The following is a 13,949-nucleotide window of genomic DNA, read 5'->3' as shown; positions in this document are numbered from 1 at the left end:
GGGATTCTGTTTGATTTTCTGCTACTTGAGCTCTATGGCTGCTGAGAGTAGATTCTCTTCAAGGGCACACTTAGCAACTTTTAGATTGTTTACTTGAGTCTGGAGCTCTTCGATTTTATCACACAACTCCTTCCTTTCCTTCACTGTTTTTTCCCCGATATGCTAAGAGCAACCAGCCAGCAAAACAGCAAAATCATTTGCCGATTTTTTCCCCAACTTGGAGAATGTATTGTATACCACCAAATCACCTAATTCATCAAGATAATCAAAGGCATTAGCTTCTTTAAGCTTGAGATATAGATTCATCCACGGGTCTTCAATATTCTCCGAGCTTCCAGGAGGGAGAGAATCTGGAGAGGTTTCAGTAGTTGAAGATGCTGGTGGACCAACCAACCAACTACAAAATTTTGAAACATTCATCCTTATACTTCTGCTCCTCTAGAACTACTCCTGGTACCAACTTATGTATTAGTTTGGGTTCTCTAGAGTCACAGAATGTATGGATAGTCTTTATATAGTTAGGGAATTTGTCAATGACTTATAGTCTAGAGTCCAACTCCCCAACAATGATCAGCAGCAGCTGTGGATGAAAGTCCTAGGATATAGCAGTTTCTCAGTCCCACGAAGCAACCAGGCAAGGAAGAGTGAGAGAAAATCTTCCTTCTTCCAATGTCCTTATATATTTCCAACAGAGAGTGTGGCCCAGATTATTAGCGTGTGGGTCTCCAGCAGAGTGTGTGGCCCAGATTAAAGGTGTGTGCATCCATGCCTTTAATCTCAAATGATCTTGAACTCGGCAATCTCCTTGTCTTAGCCACTATGCTTCAATAACCCCATACCAAGATCCAGGTCAGAAACTTATATCTATGAGCCTCCAAATTAGGAACATAGGTGAGCCTTCCAATTCTAGACTGTAGTTCATTCCAGATATAGTCAAATTGATAACCAGGAATAGCCATGACAAAACCAAATTTAAAGCACATCTTTAGAGTACTGCAGCCCTACCGAGGACACTAGAAGGAAAACTCCAATTCTAGAAAGAAAACACCCATACAAAGAGAGTTACCTATACACACAAAAAACACAAGAAATTAATAATTTCACACCAGCAAATTGCAAAGAAGAGAAACACGCCCTTAAACACACATACAATTTCATACAACAACTACCCCCAACAAAAGCATAGGAATAAACAATGATTGGTCATTAATATCTTAACATGCCAATGGACTCAATTCACCCATAAAAAGACACTAGTTAACAGAATGGGTACATAAAGAGGATCCACAACTTTGCTGCATAGAAAATAATATACTTTAGCTACAAAAATAGGCATTACCTAGAGTAACATGCTGGAAAAAGGGTGTCTAAGTAAATGGAATCCAGAAGCAAGCTTGAATAGTTATTCTAATATTTAATGAAATATACTCTCATCTAAAACTAATCAAAATAGATGGGGAAGAACACTTCACACTCATCAAAAAAATCCCCACCAAGATAGCATCTCAACTATAAACATTAATACCCCTAATGTAAGGACACCCACACTAGTAAAAAAAAAATATTAAAATTTAAGTCACATGTGGAATATCAGACTTTAATGGTGAGAGACTTCAACACCCCATGTTGACCAATGGACAGGTCATTGAAACAGAAAATATATAGAGAAATATTTTAAACAGTAAGTGTTATGAATCAAATGTACCTAAAAGATATCTACATAACATTTCACTGTTATGAATGGGGTATATCCAAATGAATATACCTTCTTCTCAGCTCCCATGGGACTTCTCCAAACCTGACCATATACTTGGTTAGAAAGTAATCCTTGGTGTACGTGGTCAGAAAGTATACTTGGTCAGAAAGAAGATTAAAATAAACACTTTTATCTACTCAGATCAGGATTAAGCAAAGCTGGATTTAAACAATAGAAATAAAAAACTAACAATCGTATGGAAACTAAACAACTCTCTACCTAATGATCACTGGGTTAACAAAGAAATTATGACAGAAATTAAACACTGTCTAGACTTCAATGAAAATAATGGCACAACATGCACAAACTTATTGGACACAATAAAAGCAGTGATAAGAAGAATGTTTATAAGTACCTTCATAAAGAACAGAGAGAGATCTCATTCGGGCAACTTAACAGTACAGCTGAACAGCCCTAGACCAAAAAGAAGCAAACAAAGCCAAGTGGAGAAGACAGCACAAAATAATCAAACTTAAGGCTAACATTGATTAATTAAAAACAAAGAGAACAATATAAAGAACCAATGAAGACAAGAAATTTTTTAAACATAGATTCCACCACAAACACCTAAAGAAAGGCTCATATATAGGTACTTCACTTCCAAGTGATTCCTAGAAGAAAAAGTGGCATGCAGAAAGAAAATGCACAGAGGAACTCAACAAAAAAATGCACTGAGTTCATCCCTTTGAAGTCAAGTATCTCTTCATCTTGCCAGGACTCCTACAGACCTTTCTAGAATGCATCATGGAACTACTGTCCCAGACGGCAAGTGTAGGAAGACATTTTTGTGGTTCTCAAACCAATGATCAAGCACAGTTTCATAGAAATGGATTTATTTAAATATGGGCATTTCTTGGCTTTATTGGTTTAAATGGCACTGCTTCCCATAGCTTGAATGTTCATTACAACAGATGATGTCAGCAATGACACTGAGAGTGACAGATGGGGCTCACAAGACATATCTAATGGAGCCCATCCTTCACAACACTCAAGTTTGTTCCCAACTTCCAGTAAATTTGGCTTCTTCAAGGATGTGGGTAGCTACCATGCTGCAAGTGTAATGAGATACATTGGCCAACCACAGATGCAGCAAACTATGCCCAAAATCTATCCTTCCATACCTATAGGTTTCCTCATATATAGCCAATATGTAGGTTAATTCAGGCTGCATTCTTGGTAGACCTTATCCCTGAGGGATGGGAGCACTTGCTGTCTTTTTTTCATAGACCTTTGTGACTCTTCTCTTGTGACTATTTTGACCATGCATGGAAGCATCAAGGATCACTTTGGTGAATACTCTAGGTTTCTGGATATTTTGCCTCGTTTCTACTCTATAGCAACACTCATGGTGCCTCTACATATCCAGTCAGTTATGCCCATCAGTATAAACTAAGGTCTTTGTTGGTGAATGATAAAGGGGACTTGTGACAAAATCGAAACACAGTTTGAAGCTTAGTGGAAATCTTCCAGTATCTCTTGATAGAGGTGTGTTCCAAATTGGAAATTAGGATCTTGAAGAAAAGAGTCTAGAACATTGTTTCTTGGCCTGGTGGCTGTGACCTCTTTAGCAACCTTCTGTCTCCAAAAAATATCATGTAACAACCATAACAGTAGCAAAATTACATATTTAAAATAACAATAGCAATAATTTTATGGTTGGGCTGGATCACCACATCATGAGGAACTTTATTAAAGGATCACAGCATTAGGAAGGTTGAGGACCACTGGTCTAGAAACTGATACTCAGAAACATCATCCAGCTGACACAACTCTGGGTCACTTTTGCATCCATCTATCTTAATCAGAGTTCCCCAGAATAGAAACAGAGACAAAATCAATTTAGGAAGCGATTGTAGGGAGGAAGGATAGGTGACAGGAAGAAAGGAATACACAAGGGCACATGGTGAAACTGGTCAGTGATGCAATGAAAAGGTATTTGATAAAGGCATTTTGAAACTTCCAAAAAGGAAAGAAAGAAAGAAAGAAAGAAAGAAAGAAAGAAAGAAAGAAAGAAAGAAAGAAAGAAAGAAAGAAAGAAAGAAAGAAAGAAAGAAAGAAAAGAAAGAGAGAAAGAGAAATAGAGAGAGAGAAAGAAAAACAAAGAAAGAAAAAAGAAAAAAAAAGAAGGAAAGAAAGAAAGGAAGGAAGGAAGGAAGGAAGGAAGGAAGGAAGAAAGAAAGAAAGAAAGAAAGAAAGAAAGAAAGAAAGAAAGAAAGAAAGAAAGAAAGAAAGAAAGAAAGAAAGAAAGAAAGAAAGAAAAGGAAAACCAAGGAGAGAGATGATAAAGGTGATACATAGGTTTGTCTTCATGTGGGTCCCTCAACAAATAAAGTAAGTGCTATCTATTCCTGTAAATGTCTTGTCTAGCCTCAGTGTGAGAGGAAATGTTGGGTGCCAGAGTAGGTTGGAATGCAGGGTACCTTCTAATTATCAGAGTCAAAGGGGAATGGGGGATGGAGAGAGGAAATATTTGAAGGCTTCTGGAAGTAGTGCAGTGCTGCTACTGGAATATAATTGAAAGAAAGAAAGAAAGAAAGAAAGAAAGAAAGAAAGAAAGAAAGAAAGAAAGAAAGAAAGAAAGAAAGAAAGAAAGAAAGAAAGAAAGAAAGAAAGAAAGAAAGAAAGAAATAGCTGTCTAGTGTATTTATTTGTGTGCTCCCATAGAGAATAATTCAACAAGTCATAGCAATGGCAGCTCCTAAAGTCTATATTTATCACTTTGAAGATGACACATTTTTTCCATGAAATTGGTGACAGATGATCCAAAGCATAGTTAATCAACACTTAGAGAATGGTCACATAGATAAGCCTTCATGTTTCTTCTCCCCTCCCCGTCTGCCCATGTTTCTGTAATATAGCACTTACTAAGTGTCTGTTTTGTTCAAATTGACAGTTTGGGCATGATTTTCCCATCAAACATTACATTTTTCTCCTATCACCACCCCAGATATGCATGGTATTTTACTAGATTTTTGCAGTCATGAGAATCCTGTGTAACTCTTCCCTTTACTTATACTGCAACACTGACTTGGATCTTTGCATACTGCTCCCTAGGGAGGGCCCACCCTTGCTTGTCTCAGATAAAAGCTCAGGAGTTGTCTTACTGATCAGTCTCCTCAGGCTGCATTCTTAAAATGAAGTTTCCTGTTCATCTCTTGGTGCTTCTGTTGCTCTGGGTTCCTGGTAAGAACAGAGGGAATTAAGAAAGGAGAATGGGTAGGGAGTTTGAGCTTTGGGTGGCACTGCTAATCACATGTGTTCTGTCCATTTATGAAAAGACAAACAGGTCTTATCCTCAATTATAAGGCCTATGTGGTTGAAAACTATGAAAAGGAGGTTCCAGATGTAAGAGAACATGTGTTTTAAAAACAAATTGTGACACAGATGGATTGGGAAGATATAAATTATGTTTAGAAGCCAATTAGGACTTGCAATTCACCTATTTTATTCAAGATAAATTATAGTGTATAAAATACTGTATGTGAAAATAAATGTCTGTTGAACTAAATATCAAAAAAGAGAAAGAAATAATAGCATGTCCATGAGTTTGTTCATAACGCTGTACTTCTCTTTCATTATTTCAGCTTCCAGAGGTGATGTTGTGATGACCCAAACTCCACTCTTCCTGCCTGTTAGCCCTGGTGATCAAACATCTATCTCTTGCAGGTCTAGTCAGGGAATTGTGCATAGTAATGGAAATACCTATTTGTCTTGGTACCTGCAGAAGCCAGGCCAGCCTCCGAAGCTCCTGATCTACAAGGTTTCCACCCGATTTTCTGGGGTCCCAGACAGATTTAGTGGCAGTGGTTCAGGGACAGATTTCACACTCAAGATCAGCAGAATAGAGCCTGAGGATTTGGGAGTTTATTACTGCTTTCAAGGTTCAAAGATTCCTCCCACAGTGATTTATACCCCAACAAAAACCTCCTTGCTTAGAGTGGCCCAGCTGCTAAATAAGTTATTCATCTTTGTGAAACAGATGCAAAGCAACTCCAGATTATTGGTTACAGCTGTGAGAATTGAGCTTGACAGCATTCAGCACACATTAACAGTTATGCATTTCTGACCTCATCATATGCAATAATGATGGCATTGTATCTTCCCCAAGGGAATAGTCAACAACTGCCATTTCAGCAACCAGCAATGATGAAGATTAAGCTGAGTGAAAACCAGTTCTGGTCCAACACTCTTATCTGTGGTTTCTCATCACTAATCTATAGATGCAAACATAGCTCAGTACAAATCAATTTGACATTGTGATTATTAAGGAAAACATCAGTTATATGTTACCTCAGAGGACATATAACTTCCTAAAGCATGTGCTCTTGACCATCTTTGTAATGAGTCACTAGTTCTTTGCCAGAGATTAGATCTTAGATGAAACCAAAAAGCTCAAGGTAAGCCCTATAATAGGGTCATTCAAAAACTTTTCATTATAAGACCAAACATGGTTTGGATTATTTACAATGGCATTTGATTTGCTATATGAAAATCCCTACTGAGAATGTCTGTAATGGTGATTCCATGAAGTCAACTTGACTATATCTGAAATGAAATCCAATCCAGAATTGGAAGGCTCACCTGTGATCCAGATCCCAGGGCTATGAGAGACAAGATTCTGACCTGGATCTTGGCATGGAGATTTTGACGTATATAAATCCCAGGAAACTAAGGAAAGGATATCTGTGAGTTCAAGATCATCTGGGACAAAGCAAGTCCCAGATCCAGACATGGTAATACACACCTTTAATCTGGGTCACCACTTCTGCTGGAAACCTACATAAGGACATTGGAAGAAGGAAGATTCACTCTTCTTCACCTGTTTCCTTGTAGGACTGAGCAACTATTGAATCCTTGGACTTCCATTCACAGATGACCATTTTTGTGGAGTTGGACTCCAGATTTTAAACAGTCAAACCAAATTCCCTTACTATATAGAGACTACCCATAAGTTCTGTGACTCTAGCCTAAGACAATGTCATTTAGACTCCTCAGGTACTATGGCTTGTATAGTTCCTGAAACCCAGAGTAATTCAGACATGTCTGTTCTGATAAGGGATACACTGAACATAGCAGTCTCATGTGCCTCTGATGCCAAAACATTTGAAAAGTATGTATAGCCTCTCTTAAAACTGATATTTTATGTCAGTAATTCAGAAGAACCATGAAGAACAGCTGTGAAAATCAAGCCTCACACTTCAGCATCTCTTGGTGGTTTATGTTATGACTGGTATCACAGTGGTACCCACGGTAACACTTCTGGCAAAAGTAAAGGGCAACATCTTCAGACTGCAGACTACTGATGTTTAGTGCAAAGTCTGTGCCAGATCCACTGCCACTGCACCTTGATGGGATGCCTGATTGCAAACTCTATGCATCATATATCAGGAGTTTGGGAGCTTCTCCAACTATTTGCTGGTACCGGGCTAAGTAATCGATAATACTCTGACTTGCCCGGCAGTGGTTGGTAACTCTGTCTCCCACAGAAGCAGACAGGGTGGATGGAGACTGGATCATCTGTTGTCACATCTCATGCCTGATTGAAAATACATATCAAATATATATTTTTAGTCATATTAAAAGAAAAACTTTTTGAATTATAATACACATTTCTGAATCTGTTTTTTCATGATGTCTCTCTACCTGGGAGCCAGAGCATCATCAGCCCTAGGAGTTGAATTGGAGCCATCATGACTGTCCTGTGTCCTGGCTAGGACTGAATACCATAGTGTGTCTATTGTCTAATAAGAAGCCATAGTTCAGTGGGTTGTGTTCCTCAAATATGCAAATCATCTGGGGACTGGCAAAGCTGCATAGTTGATTTGGCTATGTAATATATGAAGTACTGTATGAAGAACTGATATCTCTACCAGTTCCAGGGCTAAGTATGGGATGCATAGATTTTCTGATAGGCAATGTGTTCATTTCTCTTGAGAAAGAGAAGAACTGTATCAAAACAGTGTCCTGTGAATATTATATTGATAATACTTTATCACTATAATTTTCTGCCATGCTTTCATCAATACAGCTTTAACTAATACAGGAAATGTTGAAACGTCATAGGGCACTATGACAGAGCCCTAAACCTGAAAGACCTGAAAAATAGTTCATAGGCCACATTTATAGGTGCCTGACAATCCTGTTGGAAACATAGTATCTTCCTTTTGGCTCCCCTTTCCTGATCCTCTTAGTATGAAGTAGAATACATATAGCAAAAGTAACAGTACAGTACAAAATGAACAATAGAAAACACAAAGTGACATCTAAATAGCCAGATCTGCATTTACTAAATTGTCATCTATATAAAGTTGATGTGACTAATTTAAGGACAGTCTCTCAACATCAACCCCTATGCAGCCGGACGTGCTTTTCAGGGAAATTCGGAAGCAGGATTTTTTCCTTTTCCCTTGCAGTGCCTTGCCTCGCACATCAAACTGATGCCCATGTTTGTTATATTAACAAACATGCATAGTTCTGAATACTATGCAGCCTCATTTTTGAGGATCCACAGGTAAAGTAAATTCTCTGTGAATATGAGCTGGCTGGCTGGCCTTTATAACTACCCATCCTCATCCTGGTGGCCATAGCTGTAGAGGCTGATCTTCTGAGTGTTGAATCTGAGAGATATCTGCTTGAAATACAAAAGGAGATTAAGAGAAAAAACCTGTTTGGTCAGTATCAGAAGGCCCAAGGCGTTCAATTTGATTGCAAATTTGTGGCTCAGGCAAGAGGCCTGGCTTGCAAATTAACTGTAAGAACACAAAGGAACCTTTCTTCCCAAGTAAGTGAGAAGCAGCTTAGGGAATGACTTTGTGAATTAATTATACTTACCAGCAGCATTAGGGTGTTTACCTGTCTTACCAATCTCTCTGGCAGCCACCGTGCTCCATCTTCTCCTTGAGAAAAAATACAAACTGACCCTCTCCCCCAAATTAAAACAGGGTCTGGACCATTCCATGTATTAGTTAAAGGGTCTTGCCGCTTAACCATGGCATAGGAATTGGAACTGGTGGGGTGCCAGTGCCTGTCTGCTGCAGATAGACCTTTAGAATCAGTCTGCAAGAAATTTAAAATGAACAAAACAAAAGCAAGATGCACTTTGGGTGACCTGGGCGGGGGGGGGGGGGGGGGAGTATAGATTCCCCTTCTTTGTTTTAAAAAGCCAATTTTTAAGGGTGTGATGAACACGATCGACGATTCCTTGACCCATTGGGTTATAAGGAATTCCAGTTTTATGTTTAATACCAAATTCTTTACAAAATGAGATAAAGTTCTTACCAGAATAAGCTGGTCCATTGTCTGTCTTAATGACCTTGGGTAATCCCATGGTATTAAAGGTTTGTAAACAATGATCGATTACATTTTTGGAGGCTTCTCCCAAATGTAGGGAGGCAAAAAGAAGTCCTGAGCAAGTATCAATGCAAATGTGTATAAATTTTAATTTTCCAAATTCTGCATAGTGAGCTCCATCCATTTGCCAAATTTGATTAGGTATAAGGCCTCGTGGATTAACCCCTAAGTGAGGCACTGGTGCTAAAGTAAGGCAATTAGGGCATTGTTTTACAATCATTCTTGCTTGATCCTTTGTGATCTTATGACGGAGTCTTTTTTTTTTTTTTTTTTTTATTTTATTTTATTTTATTTTATTTTTTTTTATACTTTATTTTTTTTGTCTTTTTTTTTATTTGATATAATTTATTTACATTTCAAATGATTTCCCCTTTTCTAGCCCCCCCCCCACTCCCCGAAAGTCCCGTAAGCCCCCTTCTCTTCCCCTGTCCTCCCTCCCACCCCTTCCCAGTTCCCCGTTCTGGTTTTGCCAAATACTGTTTCACTGAGTCTTTCCAGAACCAGGGACCACTCCTGCTTTCTTCTTGTATCTCATTTGATGTGTGGATTATGTTTTGGGTATTCCAGTTTTCTAGGTTAATAACCACTTATTAGTGAGTGCATACCATGATTCACCTTTTGAGTCTGGGTTACCTCACTTAGTATGATGTTCTCTAGCTCCATCCATTTGCCTAAGAATTTCATGAATTCATTGTTTCTAATGGCTGAATAGTACTCCATTGTGTAGATATACCACATTTTTTGTATCCACTCTTCTGTTGAGGGATACCTGGGTTCTTTCCAGCATCTGGCAATTATAAATAGGGCTGCTATGAACATAGTAGAGCATGTATCCTTATTACATGGTGGGGAATCCTCTGGGTATATGCCCAGGAGTGGTATAGCAGGATCTTCTGGAAGTGAGGTGCCCAGTTTTCGGAGGAACCGCCAGACTGCTTTCCAGAGTGGTTGTACCAATTTGCAACCCCACCAGCAGTGGAGGAGTGTTCCTCTTTCTCCGCACCCTCTCCAACACCTGCTGTCTCCTGAATTTTTAATCTTAGCCATTCTGACTGGTGTAAGATGAAATCTTAGGGTTGTTTTGATTTGCATTTCCCTAATGACTAATGAAGTGGAGCATTTTTTAAGATGCTTCTCCGCCATCCGAAGTTCTTCAGGTGAGAATTCTTTGTTTAACTCTGTACCCCATTTTTTAATAGGGTTGTTCGGTTTTCTGGAGTCTAACTTCTTGAGTTCTTTATATATATTGGATATTAGCCCTCTATCTGATGTAGGATTGGTGAAGATCTTTTCCCAATTTGTTGGTTGCCGATCTGTCCTCTTGATGGTGTCCTTTGCCTTAGAGAAACTCTGTAACCTTATGAGGTCCCATTTGTCAATTCTTGCTCTTAGAGCATACGCTATTGGTGTTCTGTTCAGAAACTTTCTCCCTGTACCGATGTCCTCAAGGGTCTTCCCCAGTTTCTTTTCTATTAGCTTCAGAGTGTCTGGCTTTATGTGGAGGTCCTTGATCCATTTGGATTTGAGCTTAGTACAAGGAGACAAGGATGGATCAATTCGCATTCTTATGCATGCTGACCTCCAGTTGAACCAGCACCATTTGTTGAAAAGGCTATCTTTTTTCCATTGGATGTTTTCAGCCTCTTTGTCGAGGATCAAGTGGCCATAGGTGTGTGGGTTCATTTCTGGATCTTCAATCCTGTTCCATTGATCCTCCTGCCTGTCACTGTACCAATACCATGCAGTTTTTAACACTATTGCTCTGTAGTATTGCTTGAGGTCAGGGATACTGATTCCCCCAGATTTTCTTTTGTTGCTGAGAATAGTTTTAGCTATCCTGGGTTTTTTGTTGTTCCAGATGAATTTGATAATTGCTCTTTCTAACTCTGTGAAGAATTGAGTTGGGATTTTGATGGGTATTGCATTGAATCTGTATAGTGCTTTAGGCAAAATGGCCATTTTAACTATATTGATTCTACCGATCCATGAGCTTGGGAGGTTTTCCCATTTTTTGAGGTCTTCTTCCAATTCCTTCTTCAGAGTCTTGAAGTTCTTGCCATACAGATCTTTCGCATGTTTGGTAAGAGTCACCCCAAGATACTTTATACTGTTTGTGGCTATTGTGAAGGGGGTCATTTCCCTAATTTCTTTCTCAGCCTGCTTATCCTTTGAGTATAGGAAGGCCACTGATTTGCTTGAGTTGATTTTGTAACCTGCCACTTTGCTGAAGTTGTTTATCACCTGTAGGAGCTCTCTAGTGGAGTTCTTTGGGTCACTTAGGTAGACGATCATGTCGTCTACAAATAATGATAGTTTGACTTCCTCCTTTCCAATTTGTATCCCTTTGACCTCCTTATGTTGTCGAATTGCCCGAGCTAGTACCTCAAGTACAATATTGAAAAGATAAGGAGAAAGGGGGCAGCCTTGTCTGGTCCCTGATTTCAGTGGGATTGCTTCAAGTTTCTCTCCGTTTAGTTTGATGCTGGCTACCGGTTTGCTGTATATTGCTTTTACTATGTTTAGGTATGGGCCTTGAATTCCTGTTCTCTCCAAGACTTTAAGCATGAAAGGATGCTGAATTTTGTCAAATGCTTTTTCAGCATCCAATGAAATGACCATGTGGTTTTGTTCTTTGAGTTTGTTTATGTAGTGGATTGTATTGATGGATTTCCGTATATTGAACCAACCCTGCATTCCCGGGATAAAGCCTACTTGATCATGGTGGATGATCGTTTTGATGTGTTCTTGGATTCGGTTGGCAAGAATTTTGTTGAGTATTTTTGCATCGATGTTCATAAGGGAAATTGGTCTGAAGTTCTCTTTCTTTGTTGGATCTTTGTGTGGCTTTGGTATCAGCGTAATTGTGGCTTCGTAGAAGGAATTGGGTAGTGTTCCTTCTGTTTCTATTTTGTGGAATAGTTTGAAGAGTATTGGTGTTAACTCTTCTTTGAAGGTCTGGTAGAATTCTGCACTGAAACCATCTGGTCCTGTGCTTTTTTTGGTTGGAAGACTTTCTATGACTCCTTCTATTTCTTTAGGCTTTATGGGACTGTTTAGATGGTCTAGTTGGTCCTGATTTAATTTTGGTATTTGGTATCTGTCAAGGAAATTGTCCATTTCCTCCAGATTCTCCAGTTGTGTTGAGTACAGGCTCTTGTAGTAGGATCTGATGATTTTTTGGATTTCCTCAGTTTCCGTTGTTATGTCTCCCTTTTCATTTCTAAGTTTGTTACTTTGGATACTTTCTCTGTGCCCTTTGGTCAGTCTGGCTAAGGGTTTATCTATCTTGTTGATTTTCTCAAAGAACCAGCTCCTAGTTTTGTTGATTTTTTGTATGGTTCTCTTTGTTTCTACTTGATTGATTTCGGCCCTGAGTTTGATGATTTCCTGCCTTCTACTCCTCCTGGGTGAAATAGCTTCTTTTTGTTCTAGGGCTTTCAGGTGTGTCATTAAGTTGGTAATGTATGCTCTCTCCATTTTCTTTTTGGAGGCACTCAGGGCTATGAGTTTTCCTCTTAGCACTGCTTTCATTGTGTCCCATAGATTTGGGTATGTTGTGTTTTCATTTTCATTGTGTTCTAAAAAGTCTTTAATTTCTTTCTTTATTTCTTCCTTGACCAAGGTGTCATTGAGTAGAGTATTGTTCAATTTCCACGTGTATGTGGGTTTTCTGTTGTTTCTGTTGCTATTGAAGACCACTTTTATTCCATAGTGATCAGATAGGAGGCATGGGATTAGTTCTATCTTTTTATATTTGTTGAGGTCTGTCTTGTGACCAATTATATGGTCGATTTTGGAGAAGGTACCATGAGGTGCTGAAAAAAAGGTATATTCTTTTGTTTTAGGATAGAATGTTCTATATATATCAGTTAAATCTAATTGGTCCAAAGCTTCAATTAGTTTCATTGTGTCCTTGTTTAGTTTCTGTTTTCCTGATCGGTCCATTGAGGAAAGTGCAGTGTTGAAGTCACCCACAATTATTGTGTTAGGTGCCATGTCTGCTTTGAGTTTTAATAAAGTTTCTTTTATGAAAGAGGGTGCCCGATCTCTGGAGCCCGGGATCAAGATGGCGGTGAGTCTCTCCTGACTGGCGGGCAGCCGAGTTCTGAAGTGGCTTCCGTGCAGCGAAAAGCTCCGCAGAACCGCAGTTGCTTGCCGCCCGGCTGGTCAGCGAAGGTCAGTGGTCGTGGGCGCAGGGCCTAACTGGACCCTGTGTCGCCTTGGTTCCACCGCTGATGGCCCTTCAGCTGGAGCAGCCACTGCTACCGCCGCCGCCGCCCTTTAGGTCAAATCATGACGGAGTCTTAATGTATGGCTAGAAAGATGAAATTTATCATGATCACGTCTAGCCATTTCTACAGTTTCTAAAATTAAAGCCTCTCCTATAAGGGCTCTGTCAATGCACTCATTACCCTGAACCAAAGGTCCAGGAAGACCGGAGTGAGCTCATATATGGCCAATATAAAAGGGATTTTTTCTAGCAAGAATGATACTTTGTAATTGTGAAAAGTTCCCATGGGCAACATAGCTTCATTAACCTTTCTTAAATCTTGTAGCAATCTCCATTTACCGGATTTTTTCTTAATAACAAATATTGGGGTATTCCATGGAGACAGAGATTCTCTTAAATGTCCTGCCTCTAATTGCTCCTGCACTAGCAAAGAGGTGGCTTCTATCTTTTCTTTAGATAAGGACCACTGATCAACCCACACAGGATTAGCATTAAGCCATTGAATTTTATCGGCGTGGGATGCAGGCAAGATAGTGGCCATTACTGAAAATGCCCCAGACTTCTAGAGTTAGGGTTAGGCTGGGGGCTTTTAAACTTTCTAATGCCTTGCCC

At 39.3% G+C, this 13,949-nt stretch overlaps 1 gene segment (V, D, J or C); it reads left to right on the top strand.

The window, feature by feature from the left end:
* Positions 1 to 4,831: 4,831 nt before the first annotated feature.
* On the top strand, positions 4,832 to 5,840 carry LOC127678723 (Ig kappa chain V-II region 26-10-like). The segment is given in 2 exon segments: positions 4,832 to 4,939; positions 5,341 to 5,840. Coding segments are annotated over 2 exon segments (531 nt in total).
* The last annotated feature ends 8,109 nt before the right edge of the window (positions 5,841 to 13,949 follow it).

Source organism: Apodemus sylvaticus, chromosome 2, assembly GCF_947179515.1.
Source record: "Apodemus sylvaticus chromosome 2, mApoSyl1.1, whole genome shotgun sequence".
NCBI classification, from domain to species: Eukaryota; Metazoa; Chordata; class Mammalia; order Rodentia; family Muridae; genus Apodemus; species Apodemus sylvaticus.
This window is presented reverse-complemented; position numbering and strand designations above follow the sequence as displayed.